The 27,854-nt window shown below is 46.0% G+C and overlaps 1 protein-coding gene across 7 annotated transcripts in view; it reads right to left on the bottom strand.

The window, feature by feature from the left end:
- Positions 1-4,452: 4,452 nt before the first annotated feature.
- The window catches only part of LOC147893506 (alpha-1,6-mannosyl-glycoprotein 2-beta-N-acetylglucosaminyltransferase), an 81,492-nt gene continuing 58,090 nt past the window's right edge, over positions 4,453-27,854 (bottom strand). For 3 of the 7 annotated variants that reach the window (XM_087386133.1, XM_087386134.1, XM_087386136.1), the window contains 3 exons: positions 5,286-5,459; positions 5,076-5,201; positions 4,456-4,949 (listed from right to left, as the gene is read on the bottom strand). In XM_087386133.1, coding sequence (XP_087242259.1) covers positions 4,785-4,949; positions 5,076-5,201; positions 5,286-5,459 — 465 coding nt within the window. In that variant the 3' untranslated portion in view covers positions 4,456-4,784. Of the gene's footprint in view, positions 4,950-5,075; positions 5,202-5,285; positions 5,460-27,854 lie in introns of all 7 variants that reach the window. The other 4 variants (XM_087386137.1, XM_087386138.1, XM_087386135.1 and 1 more) reach the window with 3 other exon arrangements.

The following is a 27,854-nucleotide window of genomic DNA, read 5'->3' as shown; positions in this document are numbered from 1 at the left end:
AACAACTATAGATTGTGACCTATGATTAAGCTCAAGATTGAGAAGTCGTCTCTTGAGTCGAACTACAGGATTAGTCCATAGGCATAATGAGGACAATAATGCTATGGGGGAAAAAAACAAAAAAGTATCATACATTCGAGGCTAAGAATGGACTACAAAAAAGCTCATATTTATGAAAGGGAGATAGAGGTGGCAATAGCACAAGGGAAATGCCTTCCACATGTCATGAAGTGAGCAAATAGATAATAGATATGCTACTATCAACAACCCAAAAATGTTCCACAAAAGCAAGGAGAGAAGTAAGGGAAATCACTCGTAGGATTGTAAGATGCAAATAGAGCATGGAAACTAGGGACACAGAGAGAAAGAGGACAAAGCTTGAACATATAAACAAGTAGTAAGGAACAAATAAAGAATATCTCTCAAAAGCAAGTAGCTTGAGGGCTTTGAGGGGTTTTTCCAGAAATTAGGAGGCTCCGAGAAGAGCCCCATCATGTCATCCAAATCAATGAGGGCAAGAGCCCAATCACCAAGGTATAGGCCATAAAAGAACTCAATGTGGGCTTGCCATATAGATCAATGAGCTTGCCCAACAAATTCATTGAGAGAGCCCGATAACTCTTTTTGTTATACATAGATGTGGCATGGTAGTACATAGACCTAAATGGTGCATCATCACCTTTGATTCAATACCGGCTAAAATTGAAGGATAGGATTTATCTATGAAGCGACGGGCTATCTCCAATCGTCATCATGTGGTAAACCAGAACATGATGGTTGAAAAAGATAAGGAATAGATTACCTTCATTACCAAATGGGAGGCATATTCAAGCAAGGTAATGCCATTCGGGTTAATGAATGCACTAGCCACATTTCAGAGGTTCAATGTGGAAACCTTTATGGAATGCATAGACGAATTCTACAATCTTCTTGGATGCTTTTTCGGTCTATGGGATGAAACCAATGCCCTTATAGTGCCTATATAAGGTTCCCCAAAACACAAAGAGACATGACCACCTTTAACCCTGCTATGTCTTTTTAAGAGTCTATTGGGCCACACTATTTCAAGTGACAACATAAGGACAGAAAAATCACATATTGATATCATTCAAAAAATGGAGGAGCATAGCAATGTCAAGAAAGTTCATTCATTCACTGGATTCCTGAGCTTCTAGAGAAGTTCATCAAGAAATTCGTTGGAGTGGCCAAACCCATACAATTAATTCACAAGGCAGGACATAAAATTCTAGTGGAATGCTGCATCATTTTAAACTTTCCAAGATATGGCGGTGAAGGTGCCATACTGCAAAAGTAGAACAAGACTTTCCATGTGCATCTTGATGCATTGGGGGAATGGTATACATCATACAAAAGTTTCAGTATTCACAGGGTTTGTGGATCACCAAGCCTTTCTCCATTTTATCACCAAAATTATCATGAAACCTAGGCTGATCAGATGGATGCTTTTGATGCAAGAGTCCAGCTTCATAATCGTCCATTAACTAGATCATCTCCCTTTGGGGCAAGTTGTTTCTCTCACACTAAAGGCAAAAGATTTAGGGAGGAGTTCGATGACGAGCTCCCAAACACAAGATTATTCATTGTGCCAATGTATAAAGATAAGCACAAAGAAATCTCCACAATAGCTCCCTACATAAACATTCCCCAAGGACGTGTCAACAAACGAAAGATGAAGGATTACACTTAAATACACATTTATCATCCATCGCCATCTATACAAAAAAGTGGGGATATGATCTTTCAACAATGCGTCTTCCCACATTAGATAGCAATTGTAATGGAGGCACCATCAAGGAGTGGTGGGGGGTCATTTTTCGACCACGTCACTCTCAGGAAAATTGATTGTTAGGTTGTGGTGGAGCATGAAGTACACAGATATCCCAAGGCACTACAAAAGATGTGATGTATGCCAATGAGTGGGGAGGCCATATATCAAAGAGCAAATGTCGCTTAGCCCACCTATCCATGGGAAATTCCAAAACTTGGGGTTAGATTTGATCGGTCCATTCAAAGCCGCTACACAACCAAGAGGTAGTAAGGTAGTAAGTATAGTGCTGGCAACAAATTACATCACTAAATGGTTAACGCGAAAGCCTTGCAAGATAACACAATACGAAGCACAACAAGATTTTTGTATAAAATACCATATGTAGATTAGATGCCCAATCAAGATCATGTTAGATCAAGGATACAAATCATGACAAAGAAGAGCAAGACAATCGGCATTCAATCATCACTAGAACGAAATTGGCCACCAAGGGCCATAAACCAAAGAGTGGAGATGTAGCTTCTAATGGTTGTGTTGCCTTATAACGAATGATAAATGAGAGAGGACCAAGGGTGTGTCAAGTGCGGCTAGAAACCATCTGTACTCCGTTGGGCAAAAACCAAGAAATGAATGGAATACCCAAATTTCTCCAAAAGATCGGTCGAGTGGCACCGGTTGCGGATGGAATAGATTCAAACCGGGGGAAATGGTGGAATTCACTAACGGTGTGAAAGAAATGGCCTTGAATTCTGAGAATAAGATCATAGGAATTGCTGTATCTGGTGTACTTGTGACATGTAATCCTTTGAGCAATTGTTGCTTCATGCCATTGCATTCCATTTCATGTTCATCCATGCTACTTACAGGTGAGCATTCTGCATAAAGATTTGGTAACATGCTGCGCCCATCTTGCTATGAATGAATGCTTTCGTTAGGCTGACCACAAACGGTATACTGCTCTAGTGGATCCTAGGGCACAAACAAATGCGCAAATGAATTTACATGCTGGCAGCGAATCATTTAAAAACTAAGTGGTAGGAGTTGGTAGAGAAACAAAGACACTTGCTACAACCAATTCCGCTGTTCCTACTGCTGCAGACTTCTCCTAGATCACTGCACACACCCTACCGCCTTCAGTGGCTACTCTAGTAAAATCTCCTGTGGAGCTTCCTGTGCAGCAATCTGGCTCTCCTACTGTGGGTAGATCTGCCTCTTTGTTCCTCCCAGAACGGTACAATGCTCCTGCAGAATGACTGCTTCGAGTAACCACAATGGGGCCTTTATGTAAGTCTGATCTCTTGAACAATTCACCCAACCTAACCCTAATTTGGCTGTCCTAACCTACTGCCAACCAACCAGGTCTGGCCCTCTACCGACCTGGTATAGCCCTTTCTTTAGTACCTGACTGCATTGTGCAGTCTGTTGCTGCTACTCCTGGACGAGTCTGCCATGTCATGTGCCCTACTCTTACTTGCTGACTGTTGTAGGCTGCCAACCCAGACTTCAGTAGTGCCGTCTGGGTGTCTGCTCTCCTGCCACCTACGTGCCTATAGATGTGGGCTATTGCCCACTGGAACTGCTGTGAATGCAAATCCTAATAGAAGAATTGACTTTGCAAAAGAGAAGCATCTATCTAGAAAGTGCTAGAATATTTTAAAATTCTTAAGGACAGGTATTGCGAACCTTTACATGAAAAACTGCCTGCACTCTATATGGAATTGGGTACTTGGTATGAGAAGAAATTCTACTTAAAATCGTTCAAATGCCCTCTTTACAGCATGAACTAGAAAGAACTCATGCTAAAAAGAATGAGAACATGCTGCATGTGAACTAGAAATCTGGAGCACTGGAAAGATACAACACACGAGAGTTCATCATAGCTATCTCCAGAGGTTTCCCGAATTTGTTTTCTTAGACTATACAGAATTTCTTAGGGGAAAGGGATGTGATGTCAATTATAATAATACCAAGATCAAGGATATAATCATAGTAAGGAAGGAAGCCATGACAGCTTAGCAGTGCTTGAATTAGTGAGCGTAGGGACATTTGTAGGCTTAGGCATTAATAAGGAGGTGAGGTGCAAATGGAGGCTCAGAGAATACTCTAAACAAAGCCCTCATAGTACGCTGATGTTATCTACAGGCAGCTAGTAGTAACTACAAACAGAACGATCTAGCACCAATAACCTACAGCCTGCCACAAAGTGCTCAAAAGTAATTTTGAGAAACTGACAATAGCAAGAAAAAATCAAACGAAAAGCTCCCTTATCACCATTAGGGGGAAAAAAGCACTATGCATAGACTTGTTTCCAGGAGAATCTACAGAAAATGGAGTGTCATTTCAATAGGCATGTGCATTTTAAGTACCACACACTACATCAATGACTGACTGCAGAAATTTCTCAAAGGCTCTCAAGATTTCATGGAAGAGATGACCTATAAATAACCAAAGTCAACCAAAATACAATCTCCCCTTTTTACATGCAGCACCATTTCATCTTCAACCCTTCCATTTTCGAAATCTAAAACTCTGCATACAAAACTTAAGTTTTCTTTTGTTATCCCTGTCATGTACTACTTTTGGCAAGTATTAATAAGTAGGAAACTGCAACTCTTTTTGGTAGCACATAAAGCTCCATCAGAAAGAACAGATAAATAAGCATCATGTATCCAAGGGAGAACAGGCTCAGGTACAATTCACAGAGAAATAAGAGGCTGTGATCCACCTTGTTTCTTTATTTCTTCAACTTTAATAGTAATATAAAACATTAATATAGCTCCCCAGTCCCAACATAACAATTACTTTACCAAAATTATTCCCCTTAAGGGAGAAATAATGTCATTGACCTCGACTTCCTGATCATAAGGCTCAGTACCTGGTACAAAATTCGAGCCAGATAATCTCAATAGGCACAACTTTGCTACCAATGGATAAAGAACACTGCTTGTGGGACTTGTGGGCGGTAGGCCTCAGTGCAAATCACACACTCCATTCTTCAGAGTGCCTGATAAGAATGGTATATTTCAGATCTCATTGCATCTATAGGTCCATGCTCATGTGTGTACCGATCAGGTCCCATATAAAGGCCTGTTTTCTCTATAAGAGAGATGGCAGCATCCCTTCCATAGTGGGACGCATACAGCTGCAAATACTCAAAATCCTGCATGAATGCATACACTCTGGAACAGATTAGTGACCCAACAAGAAGTTAAAATAAGTTTACCATGTGCGAAAAAGCCACCAGCTTCAATCCTCAAATAAAAGGTTGGTTCTTCAGTCAACTCACCTGCAAACCACTAAGGAGACGTTCCAGACGGGCTGATGCAACAGGTTCTTTGAGGTCTGGTTGAAAAACTTGTCCAGGGTAGAAAAGCACCCCATCTCCTGGAGGCAGACCACGGCGAAAGCGTATCTGCTCAGGAAACACAAGAATAAGCAATAAGCAAGAATCTTTTTATGTACAGCATTCCAGAAATCTTCATTGTTTTAGTTATACCTCAGCTCCTGGAGCAACAGCTTTCTCATAGCAGTTTACTCCCCAGTATAAAAATCCGGTTCCCCCCTCCTTCCACACACGCCACATTACTGCACGGTGTTGTGTGCCCCTCATCCCTAAATGCCAGTTAGGATGAGGATCTACAGGCCCCATACAAACATATGTCCACCACTCCTGTATAATAATAATAATGTATAACATTAGACTCACTTGCAATGGTTCTGAAAACTCATGCAAAGCATATGTGACTACAAAATTTTAACATGAAATTATGAGCATTTCCGAGTGTCATTTACAAGCAACCACATCATTCATTTTCAGCATGTCCCAGTAAAAACATGATTCTGAAGACCTGCTATAATACTGATTGTCATCAAAATGATATATTACAACAAGAATGTCTCTTGACCCGGAGTCTTTAAACTCAACCAACAGCATGATCCTCTACAACACCAGGATAGCAGTCCTGATCACTTCACGACTAATCCCATAAAAAAGAATCCAGTTTTGAGTTCAATTAAGAGCACAATCCTCCATGACAAGAGGATAGCAGTATGACTCACCTCACAGCTTTCACGACCTTGCAAACACAAAAGCATACTGTATCTCTCCTACATCCCATCTTCCCCTGTACTGAGAAGCCTCAAGGGAATAGGTGGTGCAAGATTTTGATATTGGTGGCTTGCATACACAATGCACATCCAAGCTCACTACCGACGGGCAAGTGGCAACAACCATGGTGATGGGCTATACAATCAACACATTCCTCAAGCTGTGGAAGAGGAGATACCTATAAGCAATGCCTTGCATAAATGTTCACACTCCTACCTATGTTAAAACAAGGTGGCCATACCACTCTAGCCCTGCTTGGAACCTTCGCCTTCATCACTCACCATCTACTACTGTTGCTCCTGCTGCTCTTCTACTGCGTGATGTGCAAGGCTAAAGGGGTAGGTACTAAGTACTTCCAATAAAGGAACTTGCTAAAACAAATTTAGTAAGATTTGGGTTAGTTCCTATTTGGGTCAAACATTCCTAACTACATCATTAACCTAAGACCTATCCCTAGACCCCACTAACCCGGTCAACTCGACCGACTACTCACAAACCCCCCACTTTCCCAACCCACCTCCCAAAAATCTACTCATCCCTAAGACCCTTTGCAGGGCCAAAAATGTCCATCCATATGTTGGTGAGTAGCGGCAAGTCATACTTAGTACCCCCATCACCACTCAAATGTTTAAACCCATGCTGCTGTATATTGCTGTAATTTTTATTCTTTTCTCCCCTTCGGCATATTGGCCTTTAGGTGGGAGGTTGTTGGGGTAAAGGCACATTGCCACCCCTTTATTAAAAATATGACACCTATGACTGTCTTAAGACAGTCATAAGGGAAAAACCTAATCCTAATAAAACCTATGAGTTTGTGGTGTGGCTCATCACTTCACACCCGCATCTTGAGTGTCACTCTCTCTCTCTCTCTCACCTTCTCTCGGTTGTTCTTCTCCCTCTGACCTTCCCTTTCACTCCCTATATCAGAGCCAGCCTCTCTTCCCCCACTACCCCTCTGCCTACCATACCCTCTACCTCCCTCGGGACTTGTGCCCCCTTGACATAGAGCAAGCAGCTAGGGCTGCAGCGCGGGACAGCTACACGGGGCGACAAGGCAGCAGCGCAGGGCAGCGCAGGCAGCAGCGCAGGCAGCGTGCAGGCAGCGCGTGGGCAGCATCTGGGCATCGCGCGGACTAGCGCCGTACAGTACGGTGTCCGTACGGCTGTACGGACGGCCGTACGTCCGTACGACTGTACGGCGCGAGTCCGCGTGATGCCCAAATGCTGCCCACGCGTGCGCTGCCTGCCTTGTCGCCCCGCGTAGCTGTCCCGCGCTGCAGCCCTAGCTGCTTGCTCTATGTCAAGGGGGCACAAGTCCCGAGGGAGGTAGAGGGTATGGTAGGCAGAGGGGTAGTGGGGGAAGAGAGGCTGGCTCTGATACCAGTTGAAAGGGAAGGTCAGAGGGAGAAGAACAACCGAGAGAAGGTGAGAGAGAGAGAGAGTGACACTCAAGATGCGGGTGTGAAGTGATGAGCCACACCACAAACTCATAGGTTTTATTAGGATTAGGTTTTTCCCCTTATGACTGTCTTAAGACATTAAGACAGTCATGTCTTAAGACATTAAGACAGTCATAGGTGTCATATTTTTAATAAAGGGGTGGCAATGTGCCTTTACCCCAACAACCTCCCACCTAAAGGCCAATATGCCGAAGGGGAGAAAAGAATAAAAATTACAGCAATATACAGTTACTGTATACAAGACCATAAAATAAGAGTGGTCTCATCCTAATCCCATGATGTGGCGGCAATGTGCAAACCGCTCTGTAGGCAAGCTCTTAGTGAGCAAATCTGCAGGATTATCATCAGTATGCACCTTCACAAGCTCAAGTCGCTTGTCTTCCAGTACCTCCCTGATGAAATGATATTTCACATCTATGTGCTTGGTCTTTTGATGAAAGACCGGATTCTTTGTCAACATGATAGCACTCTGACTATCACAATGCAAAATTGGATTATCTCCTGTAATGCCCAAATCTCCCACCAGCCGAGTAAGCCATATTGCTTCCTTGCAAGCCTCAGTGGCTGCAACATATTCAGCTTCAGTAGTTGACAGTGCAACGCATTTCTGCAACCGAGACACCCATGATATAGCACCTCCTGCAAATGTGAAAATATAACCGGTAGTAGATTTCCGGTTATTTGCATTCCCTGCATAGTCTGAATCTGTAAAACCATGCACCAATGCATCCTGCCTACCATAGCATATGCACAAGTCTTTGGTACCCTTGAGATACCTCAAGACACCTTTCACTGCTTCCCAGTGCCGCTTGCCTGGATTTGCCATATACCTGCTGATGACTCCCACCGCAAAAGCAATATCTGGACGAGTGGCAACCATGGCATACATCAAAGAACCAACTGCAGATGCATACGGAACCTTGGCCATTTCAGCCTTATCATCATCTGATCTGGGGCTGTCCTTACTGCTGAGTTTTAAATGTGGAGGCAACGGGGTACTAATAGACTTCCCCCCCTCCATTTTAAACCTCTGCAGTACTTTGTCAATGTACTCCTTCTGTGACAGAAACAAAAGTCCCTTGGACCTGTCACGAGTAATCCGCATGCCAAGAATATGGTTTGCATCACCCAAGTCTTTCATATCAAAAGACTTATGCAGTTGTTTCTTCAAAGCACTAATCTCATGCTGAGATTTGCTGGCAATCAGCATGTCATCCACATATAGAATGAGTGGCATCAAACTGCCATCCTTTGCCCATTTGGTGTACAAGCAATGATCGGTCTCACACCTATGATACCCTTGGGACTGCATGAAGGCATCAAACTTCTTGTACCATTCTCTTGGCGCCTGCTTGAGTCCATACAAGCTCCTCTTGAGCTTACACACAAGCTGCTCTTTCCCTTTAACAGCATATCCCTCTGGCTGACTCATATAGATCTCATCATGGAGATCTCCGTGAAGAAAAGCAGTCTTCACATCCATCTGACATAAATCCATGTCCTCATGAGCAACAAGAGCTAACACTGCTCTCAAAGTAGTCATCTTGACTACAGGGGAAAAGATCTCATCAAAGTCAATACCTTTCTCCTACTTAAATCCCTTGGCAACCAATCTGGCTTTATACCTCGGTAAAGCATTTGAATCCACTTTGACTTTGTAAACCCACTTGCATGGCAAAACCTTTCTGCCTGCAGGTAGCTGCACCAAGTCCCATGTATCATTTTGAAGTAGGGAGTCCATTTCAGATTGCATGGCTTTCTCCCACTTCCTTTTCTCTGTTCTTCCCATAGCTTCCTTGAAGCTGGAAGGCTCACCACAATCTGTCAGCATGATAAAATCAGCCACATTATTGGCTCCTGGAACAAACCTGGCAGGAGGCCGTTGTACACGGGTGCTCCTCCTAACAAAATGTTCCGGATTAGGCTGCTGTCCAGTCTGTTCGTCATGCATGACGGGTGGCTGTACCACCATATCTGGCTGTTCTACAGCCCCATTTGCTGGCATATTCAGTGGTGCATCGTTGGCAAAATTATCTGGCTGATTTTCAGCCTGTATACCCTCTTGAACAGGGTTATCTGCAGCAGCCTGCTGCTGCATATAAAAGGGCATTCTTTGCTGTCCAACATCATCATAAATAACCCTCCTGTATTCCACAGGTTGCACGGGTTCCTTGTGTACACTATCCTCTTTAAAGATGACATCATTGCTGCGTATAATCTTCCGTTTAACGGGATCCCATAACCTGTACCCCATTTCACCTTCGTCACCATAACCCATGAAGATGCATCTGAAAGACTTTGGCTCCAGTTTGGTGCGCAGTTCTTTGCGTACATGAGCAAAGCACTCGCAGCCAAACACACGTAAGTGCTTATATGAGGGTGGCTTGCCAGACCACACCTCCTCTGGCACTTTCAACTCCAAAGCCTTGTTTGGCGACCTGTTAATAATGTGAATTGCTGTTTGCACGGCTTCTGCCCAAAAGCCATGGGGCAATGTAGCATAAGACAACATACATCGAACCTTCTCCTGAATAGTTCGATTCATCCGCTCACTTACACCATTTTTAATGCATTATGAGGGGCTGTGAGTTCCTGTTTGATGCCCTTAGCTTCGCAAAACTGCACAAAAGCATGTGACACATACTCACCCCCATTATCGGATCTAAGGCATTTCAGCCTGCGACCTGTCCGATTCTCAACCTGAGCGACAAACTTCTTGAAAGCATCTAAGGCATCGCTTTTATGCTTCAAGAAATAGACCCACACTTTGCGTGTGGCATCATCAATAAAAGTAATAAAATACTTTGCACCCCCTAGTGATAACTGTGGCATCTCACACAAATCAGTGTGCACTAGATCAAGCGGTGCTCTATTCTGGGGAGTTCTCCTCTTATGAGGAGTCACAGAATGCTTGCCAAATATGCAATGATCACAAGTAGGCAAATCTGAAAAAGAAAGAGATGGCAGATAACCCAAACGTGACAGTTCTTGCATTCCTTTAACAGACATGTGTCCCAACCGGCTATGCCACAATGAAACCTTTGGCAGCTCGGTTATGGCAACAACATGATTACCCACACTGGAAACATAAAGAGGGTACAAGGTATCACTCTTATAACCCTCAGCCACTACAACCTGGCCATCAGTAATCACCCATTTGGAATCCCCAAATGTGGTGTGGTAACCACTGTCATCCAACAAGCCAGTGCTAATCAGATTTTTCTTGATTTGCGGCACATGGCGAACACCATCAAGCATAAATGACCGTCCATCAGGGAATACTATCTGTATACTGCCAATCCCTGCAATCTGACATGCATAGTTGTTCCCAAGGTGAACAACTCCATGAGTACCTGTGTAAGAAGTAAACCACTCCTTATGAGGAGTAACATGAAAAGAAGCACCTGAATCCAAGAGCCAGGTGTGCATGTCATGGCCATCAATAACCAATGTGTGTGCAATTACAACAGAAGAACATAATACCTCATGTCTGTCACTGTCACTGTCCTCTGCTGCAACATTCACTGCATCCAAGTCATCTACCTTGGCCTTGCCTTTGCCTTTGCTTCCACTGCCTGCATCCTTTGCTTCAGCCTTCTTGGCTTTCTGATCCCGTATAAACTTGAAGCACTTAGACTTCACATGTCCCTTCTTGCCACAATAAAAGCATTCAATATCCTTTTTACCACGGGACTGACTGCGGGATTTGGACTTACTAGCAGATCTCCCCTTCTGCTGAGTCCTGCCTCTTTCCTGTACCTGCAAAGCATTTGAAGACTTGCTGCCCGCATTATTTTTCCTGCTCATCTCCTCCATGAGGAGAGAGCTCTCTACATCAGCATTTATAAGAGTGACATTCGAATTAGACAAGGTGGTCTTGAAAGTGTCCCAACTCTCAGGAAGAGTACACAACAAGAAAGTAGCCTTGAACTCCTCATCAAGGTTCAACCCCTGTGCAATCAGCTGTGTAAAGATGGCATTGAACTCACTCAAGTGTGAGGTCATAGCTGTACCTTCCTTCATGCGAAGATCAACCAGCTTCTTCAACCAATACACCTTACTGGCTGAACTCTTTTGGGCATACAACTCTGCTAGCCTCTGCCATACACCATAAGAGGTCTTTTCAGCCTGAACATTGTACATAAGAGAATCACTAAGAGTAAGCATGATAGCAGCCCTCGCGGACAGATCTAGCTCCTCCCACTCATCATCTGACATCCCAGATGGCTTGACACCCTTCACCCTTATGGGCTTAGAAATCTTCTTAAGCAGAAGTACATTCAAACACTGTTCTGCCCATAATGCATAATTGTGTGCCTCTTCCAACTTCTTTATGTTCATAATTGATGATTCACTTCCCCCTGATGCCATATCAGATAAGGAAAGTACCTGACTCCCTGTAAGTCAGAAAAGACTGAATAAAATTCTGATTTCTCAGAAAAACCTGCTCTATCAAGAGCCAGAAGCACTCACAATAGTGCTGTTTTTTTACTGTCAAAAGAATCTGCAGCAAAACAGTAAATTTCCCTCCAGTTACTGTACCTTCTGACACACTGTACCGTGCTCAAATAGGCATAAAACAGTAATTTCAGAATGCTGCAGCTGTTCCACAAGTGCTTTAACAGTGCATCATCAACTGACAGAGCACAAAACACTGCTGTCCTGATCACTTCTCCCACCTCAGATGAGGTATTGCACTGATTTTATATGCATAAACCACTTGTCATACACTGTTTTGTTCACTGAAAAAAGAAGCTCCAGACTCTTCAGCCTGTCACAAACCTGCAACAGAAAATGGGACAAATCCCAAGCAATCACCCTTCTGCCAAGGGGATAAAAGGCATCTGAAGGTCTCTGACAGTAACCCAAGTGCTCTCAAGCAAAATCTGGGCAAAAGCCCCTTGATTTGACACCTGAACCAAGTGAAGAACACCTCAACACTGAGGTAGCATACAAAATGTAGCGCTCTCCTGGCACTTTCACCTGACAATGCAATGCATAAACAGCCCTATGTACACAATAACAACACAGATCCCAACGTACAGACACTGAAGAGAAAATCTTTTGAGCACTGTCAACGATGGACAGTTAGGGACTGAGTAAACTCGATGCGCCCTGGCCAAGCGTGGCTCAACTGAGATTTTCAAAAAAGTGTCGTACACAAAATGTGACCTACAAGAAATGTCACTGAGTACACTGCGGAAACAAGACTAATGTGGGCTCCCTAGCTCCACACTGCCTCAAGGCATACACTGCATAAGCTTCCAGGCAAAAGCCCTTTGAAAATGTCACCCACAAGCTGAGATTTGCACTCAGCAAAGGCATAAAAGTCCTCTGCAAAATCACGGCATTACCTTCCCAAAACAAGATAACTGTGCAATCAACCACACACTGTGGTACTGGTCACCTCAAGCACGAGGGAGACGAAGGTACTTGCTGTACTTTTCAAAAAAAAAAAACACAGTTTTGAGAACTGAAAAATGATCCTGAATGAAAGAGCAGAGTGCTCTTTCTCCTTCTCTTTTTCTCCCAAAAAAAAACTGATGTACCTGCTGTACTTTTGTACCAGTGTACTTGTGCAAAGTACCTGTGTACCTGCTGTACCTCTGCAGGGTACAGATAAAAAAGAAAGGTTTCGAAAAAAAACTTTCTTGACGCAGATCCCTGACGAAGGAGTTCCTGAAGTTGCTCCCAATCGAAAAACGCCCCTCCCTGTCGCAGTCCGTACGGCGGTCCGTACGGTACAGTCGACAGTACGGTGTCCGTACGGCTGTACAGACGGCCGTACGTCCGTACAACTGTACGGCACGAGTCCGCGCGATGCCCAAATGCTGCCCACGCGTGCGCTGCCTGCGCCCACGTGCTGCCTGCACGCTGCCCGCGCTGCTGCCTGCGCTGCCCTGCGCTGCTGCCTTGTTGCCCCGCGTAGCTGTCCTGCGCTGCAGCCCTAGCTGCTTGCTCTATGTCAAGGGGGCACAAGTCCCGAGGGAGGTAGAGGGTATGGTAGGCAAAGGGGTAGTGGGGGAAGAGAGGTTGGCTCTGATACCAGTTGAAAGGGAAGGTCAGCAGAGGGAGAAGAACAACCGAGAGAAGGTGAGAGAGAGAGAGAGTGACACTCAAGATGCGGGTGTGAAGTGATGAGCCACACCACAAACTCATAGGTTTTATTAGGATTAGGTTTTTCCCCTTATGACTGTCTTAAGACAGTCATAGTTGAAAGGGAAGGTCAGAGGGAGAAGAACAACCGAGAGAAGGTGAGAGAGAGAGAGAGAGTGACACTCAAGATGCGGGTGTGAAGTGATGAGCCACACCACAAACTCATAGGTTTTATTAGGATTAGGTTTTTCCCCTTATGACTGTCTTAAGACAGTCATAGGTGTCATATTTTTAATAAAGGGGTGGCAATGTGCCTTTACTCCAACAGAGAGAGAGATGAATCCAAAAACATGGCCACACTCATCCTCATGGAGTACCTACTACTCAACCTAGTGTTTGCCATGAGAACTATAGGTGTCTACCTACACAGGTGGCATATGAGAGGGATACCCACACTCTTCTTGCAGGTTGCCCTGCCTAGGCCAGCAAAACCAAAATCGCCCCACTTTCTCTCTGTCAAGGAAGGGTCCTCCAAGAGCCCACAACTAACGCACAAGCTATGGCACAATCAAGGTTTAGAACCCTAATAGACCAAGGACATTTGGCACACCCTCAAAGGGGAGGTCTTAGGATTACTAATGAGAATCTATGTGTAATATGTTTATCTACATTAACATACCAGACGCAATCTCATATACACATTGGGGTCATGCCATGACCTCCAATAATTTCATAAATACTATCTTCAAATGCAAATGCAAGACTTTATTAGTGTTGTAATGTGCAAAATTGTTAGTGGCCATATGGAGTGTTTTGTAGGTTTTAATTGTTGGAGATATCAAGAGTTTGTTGGCGTGTAGTACTAGGTGATCTAGTACTAGCCTCTGTGTGTGAGTCATGTGTGAGTGCCACATGTCATCATGGGACTTATCCCATATGCACTAGGTGCTAGTGTGTGAGTGAGTAGCCTATATAAGGCTTGTACTTCACTGGTCTTGATATACTTGATGAATGAATGAAAGCCTTTTGTCATGTCTTCATTTGAGCATCATTTCCTCTCACCCTAACTCTCTCTCTCTCTCTCTCTCTCTCTCTCTCTCTCTCTCTCGCCTTTTGTCATGTCTTCATTTGAGCATCGTTTCCTCTCTCTCTCAGCCCGCCACTCACCCGCTCAGCCCCTTTCCCTCCGCCTCAGCCTCTCTCGCAGCAACAGCTCCCTCCTGCTCAGTCGCAACAGCTCCCTCCTGCTCAGCCCCGCCAACAGAAAACTTGTTAGGTCTCTCTCTCTCTCTCTCTCTCTCAGCCCGCTCAGCCTCAGCCCGCCACTCACCCGCTCAGCCTCAGCCCGCCACTCACCCGCTCAGCCCCTTTCCCTCCGCCTCAGCCTCTCTCGCAGCAACAGCTCCCTCCTGCTCAGTCGCAACAGCTCCCTCCTGCTCAGCCCCGCCAACCCTCCCTGCGCAAGCTGCTCCTCTCTCGCCTCCTGCCTGTTGCTCCTGCTCAGCCCCGCAACCTCCCTGTGCAAGCCAGCAGCTCAGCTCCCTGTTGCTCCTGCTCAGCCCCGCAACCTCCCTGTGCAAGCCAGCAGCTCACTCCCTGCGGAAGCCTCTGTTGGAAGGGAAGGGGGTTTAAGGAAAGTCTTAAACTTCTCCCCCCCCCGTGCGAATAGACTTACAGCAAGTGTCCTTAAAGTGCAGGAAAAACAGAAAAGGGGCAGTTTTTGAGGGCAAAAGGAGGCAGTTTTGACAGTTTTGAAAGCAGAGAATTTAGCAGCTCCACCATGGCCCTTAGAGGCAGTTTTGAGCAGAGAATTCAGCACTTCCAGGAGTAAGGAGATGCCACAAACAAGGAGCTCCACCATGGCCCTCCAAGGAGCAAAAGTAGAGAAAGATAAAAGCATAGGCAGCAGTACAAGAGCCGAAGAGGCAAGTTCTTCTTTACCCTTAACATCTCCTTCCCCACCACCTCCAACGACCTCCCTTGCCTCCACCCCAACCCTTTCTTACCCATCTACTTTACTCAATCCTCCTGTGGCTCCGACCCCATCTCCTTTACTTCCATCTCCCCCATCACTTCCGGTTACCTCCCTTGCCTCAATCCCAACCCTTTCCTACCCACCTCCTCTACTCAATCCTCCTCCTCTCCCTCCTTCAGTCTCACCTCCTCCTCTTGCTCCCGTTCATTCCTCCCTAGCCCTTTCCCTTGCTTATTCCTCCCCTCTCCTAGTCCCTACCCATCCTCTTCCTTCCTCTTCCTCCCCTCCCCTAGTCCCTATCCATCCTCTTCCTTCCTCTTCCTCCCCTTCCCTATTCCCTACCCAGCCTCCTCCCTCCTCTTCTTCCCCTCCCCTAGTCCCTACCCAGCTTCTTCCCACCTCTCCCCACCGACCCTGCCTTTCAGCCCCTTCCTCCCCTAGTGCAGGCTCTTCTTCGGTCCCTGACTCCCTACTTCCTTCTACCGGATCTCTCTCTTCAGGACCTCCATTTTCTGCACCCCTCCTTTACTCACCTTCTTACCCTCTTACCCCCTCATCCTTGTACCCCCTCTCCCCTTCACCCTCCACAGCGGAAGCAGTCCTGGCAGATAATCTGCGATTGAGAGATTTAGTTATGCAGTGCATGGAGACTTGCAGACTTCAGGGCGTTGCGATTCAGTCTCTCACAGCACAGATACACACACTGACTGATCAGCTATCGACAGTTGAGAGTCATAGATCTGATCAGGACTCCCATATTCGCCAGCTTCATACCAGAGATATTGATCGGGATATCCAGTTACGGACACATGCTGAGCGCATAGTGCAGCTGGAGACACGCATTCAGGAGCATGTTGTGGCATGCGATGATCGCCTCCAGCAGCTGCATGTAGCTCCTCCAGCTAGTGCAGCAGTTGAGGAGAGGTTGGCCACACTGCAGACAGAGGTACAGAAGACCTCAGAGTGGGTGGACGTTGTGCGTAGAGCCCCACAGGCCCAGCAGACCACAGTCTCTGAGACTATTGCCGAGAGTCAGCGGCGAGCTCAGAAGGCCCTCAACATCCGCATCCGCGGAGTTGAGCGATCAGATACGAGATCAGCCATGGATCAGGCGACAGATTTCATATCTGGGACACTCGGAGTTCAGGATCATGGCATAGTAGCTGCATATCGAGTGGGCCGGGATCCAGCACGGCACCAGCCACTTATCATCAGATTCAGAGATGCTGAGGCCCGTCTCGCAGCATTACGAAGGAGATCCAGATTGAGGGACCATCCACAGATTCACATGGATGAGGACCTTACAGCTCTTCAGTGGGAGGAGCATAGACGTCTCATTGCACAGAGGGATGTTGCCCGTCGTGAGGGCAAGTGGGCCGTGATCAGAGAGGGCAGACTTTTGATAGGAGCTATGCGATCTAGACCGGCTGGAGCCCACAGTTGACGACACGAGGCCTATGGGACACGTAGTCTGCCAGATAGCTTGAGTTTCGCAGTTTGGAACTGTAATGGTTCCCTCACAGCTCAGCCTGGCAACTTACGAGAGGCCTTTTTTGATCAGGACATCATCTTCTTTACAGAGACCCATGAGAGCCCAGAGAGAGGCTTGCCGCAGGTGACAGGGTATGCCTGGGAGTCTGTCTTTCGACAGCAGACTAGACGATCAGAAGGAGTCAGAGGATCTGGCGGTGTGGCAGTTCTTTATAGAGAGCATCTCAGATCGATACTCACAGTCATGAGCAGAGACCATCGGGCCAGATATCTTTGGGTACGGATCAGGAGACCCCCCCTGAGAGACTTGTTTATTGCAGTATGCTACTTTCCCCCGAGACAGTCTCGTTATGCCTCAGATGGACCAGGACAGTCACCTTTTGAGGATTTGTCAGCCGATGTATTGGAGTACTCACGCCGCGGAGAGGTCATCCTTTTAGGAGACTTCAACGCGAGGACATCAGACAGACAGGCAGAGATTTTGGACTTTGCTGAGGATCCAGTCTTAGTTCCAGCTGCCCCAGATGAGAGTTTTCCACGCTTATCTTCAGATAGAGGGGTAGAGGTGACAGATCAGGGACATCGCCTATTGGAGCTTCTCTCATCGCACGGCATGGTCATTTATAATGGACTTCGACAGTGGCCGCATTCATCCACAGCCACATGTTTTCCCTTCGCGGGTGGTGGCACGAGCGTCATTGATTACGTCTTGGGTCCCCCGACTTTAATCCCTTTTGTACATAACCTCACAGTCGACCCTTTTATGCCTTCAGCCGATCATGCACGTCTGCACTTTATTCTTACCCAGATTCCTCATGCCCCCCCTTCTAGACATCATGAGCGTCAGCCATACTATGAGGTTCATTTTGACCACCAGTTTGATGATATTTATAGCCAGCACCTGAGTGGTCTTCTCCGTCCGCACCTTCTCGATGCCCTACCCTCCACACAGGATCGGTGGGACCTTGTACATACCTCCATCATCTCAGCAGCCCACAAGTCCTTCCCAGTCACTTGCCACACATCCAGTCCTCCACCAGTCGGTCTTGTGCCTTGTAATGGATGGTATGATGAGGAGTGTAAAGAACTCCGCAATCGCCTTGAGACACAGGAGAAGTCTCCCCTCCTCATTGAGACCAAGAAGAGTTACAAGCGTTTGGTGCGACGCAAAAAGTGCCAATTTCTAGCCCGGAATGAGGAGGAGCTGAGAAGTTTACTTTTCAGCTGTGATTCCAAGGAATTCTGGAAGAAATTCCTTCGCTTGAAATCTCAAACTCCTCTTACAGACCCGCAGGTTTGGCTTGCCTATACTTCCACTTTATATGATATTCCAGACCAGCCACAGATCGACTTATCCCATGTGCCTAGACCCACCTCCTCTGCCTTATTCTCATCCAATAGTGTCCGAGCAGCAGCTCATCGTTTGAAGACTGGGAGGGAGCTAAGGACCATGATGGATTGCAAGCGGAGTATGTAATCCATGGGATTGATGCCTTAGCTACAGTCCTCTCCCGTCTTTTTAACGAGTCCATTTGTACAGGTCTTCCACCTAGTTGGCTAGAAAATACCATAGTACCCATACACAAGTCGGGGGATCCTTTGGAGGCGTCGAACTACAGGACCATTATGATTGGCCATGTCATGGCCAAGATTTATGCGACCATTCTAGAAGGACATATAAATGACCATGCCGAGGCGACAGGCATGAGAGCTAGAGGGCAGGCAGGACTTCGTGCAGAGCACTCGACTCTAGATCATATCTTCACACTCAGGGCTTTGATTGAGGAGGCGAAGTCACGTAAGCAACGGCTCTATTGTTGCTTCGTGGACTTCAGAAAGGCATTTGACACTGTGCCGCGTTTCAGACTCTTCCAGCGACTCCGTGACTTGGGATTCAATGGGGAGATTCAATGGGCGATCATGGCCTTGTATGAGAGAGTCACAGGTAGAGTCAGGACACGGGCGGGGCTGTCGGGGGAAGTACGCAGTACGATAGGGGTGAAGCAGGGGTGTCCTTTGTCTCCGACACTCTTTGGTCTCTATATCGATGAGTTAGAGATGTACATACAGACGATGGGTGGTACAGGTTCTTTACTGGCAGGATCCACGATACCGATTCTCCTCTATGCAGATGACGTGGTTCTTATTTCTTCCTCCCAGCAGGGTTTACAGGCACATCTCCATGCACTCCACAGCTTTTGTCAGGACAGAGGGTTGTCTGTAAACCTTGGGAAGACCAAAGTCATGGTCTTCAACACGTCATACCAGGTTTATAGGAGAGGCGAGTTCTCTTTCACATTTGATGGGCAGGAGGTGGAGCTAGTCAGGGAGTATACATATTTGGGTGCCACATTTAGAGGTCCAGTCTTCACCATGACGCATGCAGCACGAGATAGGATCAGTAGAGGGTATGCCGCCTTGGCTCTTCTCGAGAGGCAGTGTGCACAGTCACATTTTCAGCATCCCGACACGAAGTCCTTACTTTTCGATACGCTGGTGAGACCTGCAGTCATGTATGCTAGCCCCTTTTGGGCAGGAGATCTCAGGGTTGCAGATTGGAGACGAGTAGAGAGGTTACAGATCATCATGTTCTCCAGATTGATCAGAGCGAAGCCCACGGTACCGCATTAGATTACGTTCGCAGAGTTCGGAGCTACACCCCTAGCGCTAGATGCAGCATTTCAGTCAGTTACGTACTTGCATAGGATCAGGGCGCTCGGAGACTCAGCAGCAGGCAGAGCACGATTACCGTGGCTAGCACTGACATCCTCGCAGATGTTAGCGGAGAGAGGTCATACTTTTTGTTGGTACCACACACTCTCCACATGGCTCACCTCGCTGGGCTTGGATATGGATAGGCTGCCACCATTTCGATACAGCATAGATGCCCCTCACTTCCCTCTCACTCGACATGAGCTCAGTCAGGTTATCAGGGCAGATTTGTTGCAGCTATACACGTTTCGCACTTGGGTTCATCCCACGGAGCTTCCTACGAAGATGGCCACATATCGTGACCATTTTCTCAGGATTTCAGAGAATGGCTTCATCATATCCCCAGGATATATCGGCGTTCATATGTCGCACTCACTCAGGATTGCCTTGGGCCAGCTCAGGGTATCTTCCCACAGATTAGACGTTGAGGCCGGCAGGATGCGTCGTACAGCTACCGGACATAGACCCAGGCGAGAGACTAGGATATGCCCTTGTTGCACTATGGGGGAGGTGGAGACTGAGGAGCACTTTGTTTGCAGATGCCCTTTATATTATGAGATCCGTGGCAGATTTCACTGTTTATTTGGGCACGGATTTGGACCTCTCTCTCGGATTATGGAGTATGAGGATCAGTATTGCTTAGCGTTGTTCATCAGGGAGATCACCAGATACAGAGAGAGATTCCTCAGAGAGCACCGTCGCATCCCTGCCAGAGACCTGGTTATTTATGAGGAGCAGGACGAGGCGCAGGACCATGAGCACAGAGATAGCCCATCTTGCCAGAGAGCACCGATGGTTCCACCCCGAGGATGTACATATGACATGATCCGGCAGCACCGCAGGATGATCTTACACAGAGGCCGTACCCGTCGCTTTATTTCTAGACGACGGAGGATGATGGCAGATTTTCGGAGGAGATTGCTCCATGGAGACTTGGCACCGCCAGCAGCCCATTTGACACTTGCCCAGATCTTCACACTCATGGCAGGAGGCATGGTCGATGGCCATGACTTCCATCATTTCTTTGGATCACAGACCCCTTAGGAAAGACGATGTTCCTCATATTCCATATTTTACATTTTGTATCTAGGCAATTTTGGTACTCTATTTCATTTCATTTTGTATCTAGGATTTTTGTAGCCATTTTTGGCATCTTAGCGGTATTACGATGAGGCCACCTAGTTGGCGCATCGTTGATGATGTATTTTCCTTTCGGATGATTTTGTGTCCCATAGGCCATGTATGGCCTTCCGTGGACCTTTAATAAAATTTCTTTCTTTCTTTCTTTCTCTCTCTCTCTCTCTCTCTCTCTCTCTCTCTTCATCATGTTTCTAACATGGTATCAAAGCAATTCCGTCCTGCCCTAGCCTCGCCCTGCCATGTCATCATCTTCTCCAACAAACCCTAAACCCTAACTCTGCTCAGCCGCCTCTCCTATGCAGCTTGCTCGTTTCCGCCTCTAGCTGCCTCCTTCCCTCAGCCGTTCGCTCCTGTCCACAGCCCACCACCTCCATTGCCGCCTTCATACGAGACCTTTTGGAGCTTTGGGCGCTGCTTCACGGCCTTTATTGCTTGCGGGTCGGCAGTTTCTGCAAGGCGCATCTGCACGTAAGGTTCCCTAAGGCTGTTTTGCAGTTCTCCATCGCCGAATCTAGGGTTCCTAGGCCGCTGCAGCATAGCAAGGTTTTGAAGGGATTTCCGAGCATTTCTAAGCTGCTCCTGCATACCCACCTTCAACGTAGATATCTCCGGGCTACTTTGTGGCTTCCGGATCACCTATAGCAGCCGTTTTTCATTGTCGTGGCCTGCTACAGCATTCGGAGCTGTTCTAGAGAGCTGCCTGATACATTTCGGACCTGCTGTTGCGCTTTGGTACACCTACACACCTGCTGCAGCATCTCGGTGTACTTTGAATCTGTCTTGCTGAGCCGCTTTACAAATTTCGAGACCTATCTTTGCACTGGGAGCACCTACAGCTACCTCTTTGCTGATTAGGAACCTACTGCAGCATTTCCAGCTTCTCTTCTTGTTCAGGTCTCATCTCGGTGAATATTCTTGCTACTTTTCCCTTAAGGTTTGCATTTTGGAACCCCCGAGGGCATCCATCAGCTGCTGGACACCTTTACTCACGCCTTTCTCAAGCTGCTGATTCATCTCAAAGGCCTAGACCAGCTCCTTTATTAGCTGGTTATATATTTCAGCTTGCTGCTTTGCTACCTCAGTTTGAGTCTTGACACTATGGAGCCTTGTCCTCATGGTGAAGACTCATCAGCACCACTCGCTGCTAGGGATGAGCAGCATGACAAAGCACTGGCGTTTATTGGTGTGAGGTTGGCTTCATCAAGTTGACCTCACTACTTCAGCAAAGGAGAACCTAGACAAGCTGTTTGTGTTGAGTCAAGTAAAGGTTCTCAGCCTTGAGTTATCCCTCTAAATTGAATGTATTTGGAGTCAATAAGAGATACTCTGCCCTGGGTTGTCCCCCAAAAATGAATGTAATGTCTTTTACTTTGGTTGATGGTATTGACCACCCAATCCAGAGTAGGAGGGATGACGAGTGATGGTTTGCCCTTGCCGGTCGCAAGCTGACTGAGAAGTCACTATCAAACGGGAGGTGTTGGATAGTTGGACTTTCTCTTTGCAGTATTGCGGTGGAGGGGGGATCGGTCTACACTTGCATGTTGGGTCTCACACTCTTTGCTCTGAAGGGGGGTGTTGGAGATATCATAGACAAAGAGTGAGTTGGTGAGTAGTACTAGGTGATCTACTACTAGTCTGTGTGTGTGTCATATGTGAGTGCCACGTGTCATCATGGGACTTATCCCATATGCACTAGGTGCTACTGTGTGAGTGAGTAGCCTATATAAGGCTTCTACTTCACTTGTCTTAATATACTTGATGAATATGTGAAAGCCTTTTGTCATGTCTTCATTTGAGCATCATTTCATCACACCCTAACTCTCTCTCTCTCTCTCTCTCTCTCTCTCTCTCTCTCTCTCTCTTCACCATGTTTCTAACATTAATGTCACTAGGTGCAAGAGGCCGTATCAAGGTTTTTGCAAACATACTTCCGCTATGGAGTTGAAAGGGAGGCGGGGTTGGCGAGGGCTTCCAGTTGTGACTCTTTCCTCACCAATGGGGTCACCGTAACACAAGATGTGTGGTCAAAAGGGTGAGGGGGGGGGGAGTTAGACTGGTTGATTTTAAATAATAAGGTTTGGTGTAAATGAGTGATAAGAAAGTGTATGGACTTTCCATACGTGGGATATTCATGTAATTGGGAGAGGAGGAATATGTACACACTTCCTGAGAAGAAATAAGAAAAGTTTTGCTAGAGTCTGCTTCTCCCTCCTTTCACCCTTGCTTCCGTCTGTATATTGGTAATTGATCGTTAATCTCAAAATTTGTCTTGCTACATTTGGTGGGATGAGCGTGGATGCTTGAGGTCACACACACACACACACACACACAGAGAAGACAGATGTGGTAACATTGGCCTTGCAGCAAATTAGAAGAAGCGACGATAAATGCGAGAGAAGGCCATGCTGATAAATGATAGAGAAGCAATGCAACAGGCAAGCCTAACATGAAGGTGATAGGCAGGGAGATAAATTGTCGAAACACAATACGTCGTCTAGAATTGGATGCCGACTAAGAAAAGAAGAGGGTCAGTCGTATTACTACAGGTAAAGAGTGGGATGCGGTGAGGATTCCACTCACATAGACTTTAGTTTGGGTGATGTAAGGCTATATCTACAATAGAGGCAATGGGGGTCCTAATGAAGAAGGTGAAAATTGACACGTTAGGGAGCTGCTAAGCAGCATGGAATAGAAGGAGATTGGTTGGAATATTACTAGCACAAACATGTGGGCTCTAAATCCCATGTCGTGAATCTCCTATGATTTGCTGCAAAGAAGGATGAAACCATTCAAAGCTCTATCCCCGTAGAGCTTAATGAATCAAAGAATGAATTGTGTATATACAACTCCTTAGTCGTTTATGTAATACTTGTCTTGGGTGTAGACACCCGATACCCACCTAGAGCCTCCACCCATTCACCTCTGTTGGAGATATCATAGTCAAAGAGTGTGTTGGTGTGTAGTACTAGGTGATCTAGTACTAGTCTACTTGTGAGTCTTGTGTGAGAGCCACGTGTTATCATGGGACTTATCCCATATGCACCAGGTGCTAGTGTGTGAGTGAGTAGCCTACATAAGGCTTGTACTTCACTTGTCTTGTTACACTTGATGAATGAATGAGAGCCTTTCATTATGTCTTCATTTGAGCATTATTTCCTCACACCGTAACTCTCTCTCTCTCTCTCTCTCCCTTCACCATGTTTCTAACTCTCTCTCCCTTCACCATGTTTCTAACATGGTATCAGAGCCACCTTCCATAGCTGCCCTAACCCTAATTCGTCACTCTTGCCCTAACCCTAATTTTGCTTCAGCCCTTCTTCCGACAGCCTGCACCCGCCTTAGCCCTGCTCCATTTTCCGCCTCTATTCACCTCCTCCTTGCACCCGTTCCATCAGCTTAGAGTCTTCACAGCCTGCTGCCACCATTCGGATCTCTTGGAGCTGTTCTTGAGTGCTCTACCTCCCTTGGCGGCCTCGTAGCTTGCTGGTTGGCACACTATTCAAGGCACGCCTGCACGTGTGGCTATTCGAGCCATCTTGGAGCTGTTTCATTGCCGTTTTTAGAGTTTGCAGGCTGTTGTAGAAGAGGCGACCACCCGCGGGGCATTGGCTGCACATTTTCGTCACTTTTGGAGGCATTTTCAACCAGTTTTGAAGCTGCTGCTTGCATTTTCGAGTTGCTCTAGGGTTGCTGCTGCAGAACCACCTACAATAGAGCACTTTCAGAGCTGCTCCTAGCCTCTAATTCATCAGCCTCTGCATTTTTAAGCATTTTCTAAGTGTTGTGTGTGCTTTGGAGCACCTACAGCAACCGCCTTTGAACTTTGGGCCCTGCTGTGTGTATTTTAGAGCATTTACAACCACCGCCTATCTGCTGCGAACATCTACAAGAGCTCTAAAGCATTCGGAGCTGTTCCACGGAGCCGCTTTTCACTTTGGAGCTGTCCTGCGTCATTTCGAGGTGTAATCTTGCTGCCTTTTGATCAGGGTTTATATTTTGGAGCCTCCGAGGCTCTTCTTGCATTTGGTGACTCTTTGATCAGCACATTGAGAGTCATGACATGATCTCCCTTGGTAGCTACTCCTATGGACTTCATTGGCACATCGGTTCTTTACCGACATATCTCTTCGCATTAGGATGTGCACACTCTTGTGCGGTAGCTACTTCGGGATCATGGGTTCTTGCCTGCATAAAATGACCGAAAATATTTCTATATTTGAGTTAAAGGTTCTCTGCCTTGAGTAGTCCCTCTAAAATGAATGTTTGAAGAGTCAATAAGAGGTCCTCTGCCCGGGGTTGTCCCCCAAAAATGATTGTATTGTGTTTTACTTTGGTTGATGGTATCAACCACCCAGTTCAGAGTAAGGGGGGATGACGAGTGATGGTTTGCCCTTGCCGGTCGCAAGTTGGCTGAGAAGTCACTATCACACAGGACGTGTTGGATAGTTGGACTTGCTCTTTGCAATATTGCGGTGGAGGGGGGATCGGTGTACTCTTGTGTGTTGGGTCTCACACTCTTTGCTATGAAGGGGGATGTTGGAGATATCATAGTCAAAGAGTGTGTCGGTGTGAAGTGTTGGTGTGTAGTACTAGGTGATCTAGTACTAGTCTATTTGTGAGTCTCGTGTGAGTGCCACATGTCATCATGGGACTTATCCCATATGCACCAGGTGCTAGTGTGTGAGTGAGTAGCCTATATAAGGCTTGTACTTCACTTGTCTTGTCATACTTGATGAATGAATGAGAGCCTTTCATTATGTCTTCATTTGAGCATTATTTCCTCACACCGTCTCTCTCTCTCTCTCTCTCTCTCTCTCTCTCCCCCCCCCCCTTCACCATGTTTCTAACAACCTTATTGTATCTGGTTTTCTCAGTCTCATAAACCCTTCGATCTTTCAAAGACTTTTAACACTCACTCTTCCTCCGTGCGTGTGTGCGTGCGTGCGTGCGTGTGTGTGTGTGTGTGTGTGTGTGTGTGTGTGTGTGTGTGTGTGTGTGTGTGTGAGAGAGAGAGAGAGAGACCACAACACACCACGCATATTGATCGACGTCAACGTTCTATCATGGGTTTTATGATGCCACAATCCTATACACTGCCGAAGCCTCTCATAGACATGGTTCCTTAGAGAACATATAGAGAATCACAACAGTGAGGCCACACCGTAGCTCCGACCCTCCCATGAGCTCACACACTTTGTATTAGTGTTTCATATATACCTTCATAAGACTAGAATATCTCCAATCTTACAAATTAGAATAATTAGTGTTTTATGTTTATGTTGTACTTGTCTTGGGTGCAGAGACCCACTTAGAGGCTCCATCGATTCAGCTCATTGCACCTGGTTTTTCAGTCTCATAGACCCTTCGGCCTTTTGAAGACCTTAGTAAACTTCCTTTCTTTCTACTTTTCAACCTTGGTGAATGTTGCTGTTAGGAAACTCTTGAAGGAAAGCTTTGAAGCATCAAACCTTAGGCTCCTTTTTGTCCTCATTTGGCTGCTCCGATTGCCATTGTTGTTCCACCTATGGGGACTCTGCTACAAACTACCTTCCCCCCCATAAACTTGTAATTTTTTGATGTTTTAAGCTCCAAGGGTTCATCCTCACCTTTTAAATGTCATCTACCCCAATTATAAGCTATTGTTTGGGACATCATACTGACCCTATCTATGAAGAGAGCATCTCTCCTTATGACAATTTCTCTCTCAATTTATTTTTCTCAATGTGGTGCAATATGTACACTTGTAATTATATGTGAACACTTTTAAATGTAAATGTAATGAGTGTGTCTATGTGTGTTCAAGTCCTATAGGATCACTCCTAGAAACCTGATGCAAGTGATCCAAAAAGGCAAAGTGTTATAAGATAAACATTGGCGATTACTTTTTGTCATCCCAAGTAAAATCATTAAATTTGTAGAAAATTTAAATAGAAATTGTACCATCTTTGGGCTCACTCTGCTTTGGAGTACACCTGTAACTAAATGTCCATTGTAGCATGAAAATATGAGAGCCAATTGTATCAATACTGCAAGTTACTTTCATCAATGCAAGTGAATCTCATGTCAAGCATTGACTATTGTAATCACCCTCAGCAACGCAAATCAACCTTTATGATAGTCGTCCACAAGGTTGGAAACCTTGAACTCCGTCATGCACAGTAGTGACTAGTTGCTATGACATCCACACACCAAGATCATCAGCACCCAAACAATGGGTGCAATCTAGAGCGAGCGAGCGTGCGTGCATGTGTGCGTGTGTATGCGTGCATACCGTTTTCCTTCTGCTACATTTGAAAAGTTTTTTTGGTTCTTTGGGAACCACCCGCAACGACCGAAGTTCGACTTGTTCTTTGTATGGGCTAGATATTGGGCACTCTGGACCATATAGAAAGAAAGGAATCAACAAGTCGTTCAGGGGCGCTCTAAATCTCCGGGATGGGATGGCTTGACACTGGATTTTTTGTGGAATTTTGGGATCAATTGAGCCCTGTTCTTCTGTTTATAATTAATAGGGGCTGGACTTTTGGTCATATGCCTGTATCTTGGAAAAAGGGCTTGCTAGGATTGATTCCAAAAAAGCTCCTTTGTCATCAGTATCTGATTGCCATCCAATCACCTTGATGCCTGTGGTGTACAAGCTAAATTCTAAAATGTTAGTTTTGTGTGTATCGCATTTTTTATACATGGCGTTGTATCCTGCGCAGTATGGTTTTGCGCCTCATAGGAAGATCATGGACAATATTGCAAATGCTTATATTGGCATACAATATGCCAAATTCACTCAGCAAGATGTTCTTATCATGCAACTGGACATTGAAAAAGCATTTGATACCGTCAGATGAAATTCATTGCTGCACTTACGAGACAATTGAGCTTTCGACCAAAAATAAAAAATGTGGTTTGCTAGCTTTATGATGAGGGCACGAAAACTTGCCTTTTATCTGATGCCCTCTCCTCCTCTTGGTCTTTAGGCCATTCGATTCGACAAGGATGTCCTCTTAGTATTGATGCACATAGATGCCTTGGTTTCTCAGCGTGATCTGCATGGCATTGAGTTTCCAAGAGAAGCGTTTTTTTAAATCA

This window comes from Dipteris shenzhenensis, chromosome 15 (genome assembly GCF_047967505.1).
Source record: "Dipteris shenzhenensis isolate YYH24624 ecotype China chromosome 15, Dip_SZ_1.0, whole genome shotgun sequence".
NCBI lineage: Eukaryota > Viridiplantae > Streptophyta > Polypodiopsida > Gleicheniales > Dipteridaceae > Dipteris > Dipteris shenzhenensis.
This window is presented reverse-complemented; position numbering and strand designations above follow the sequence as displayed.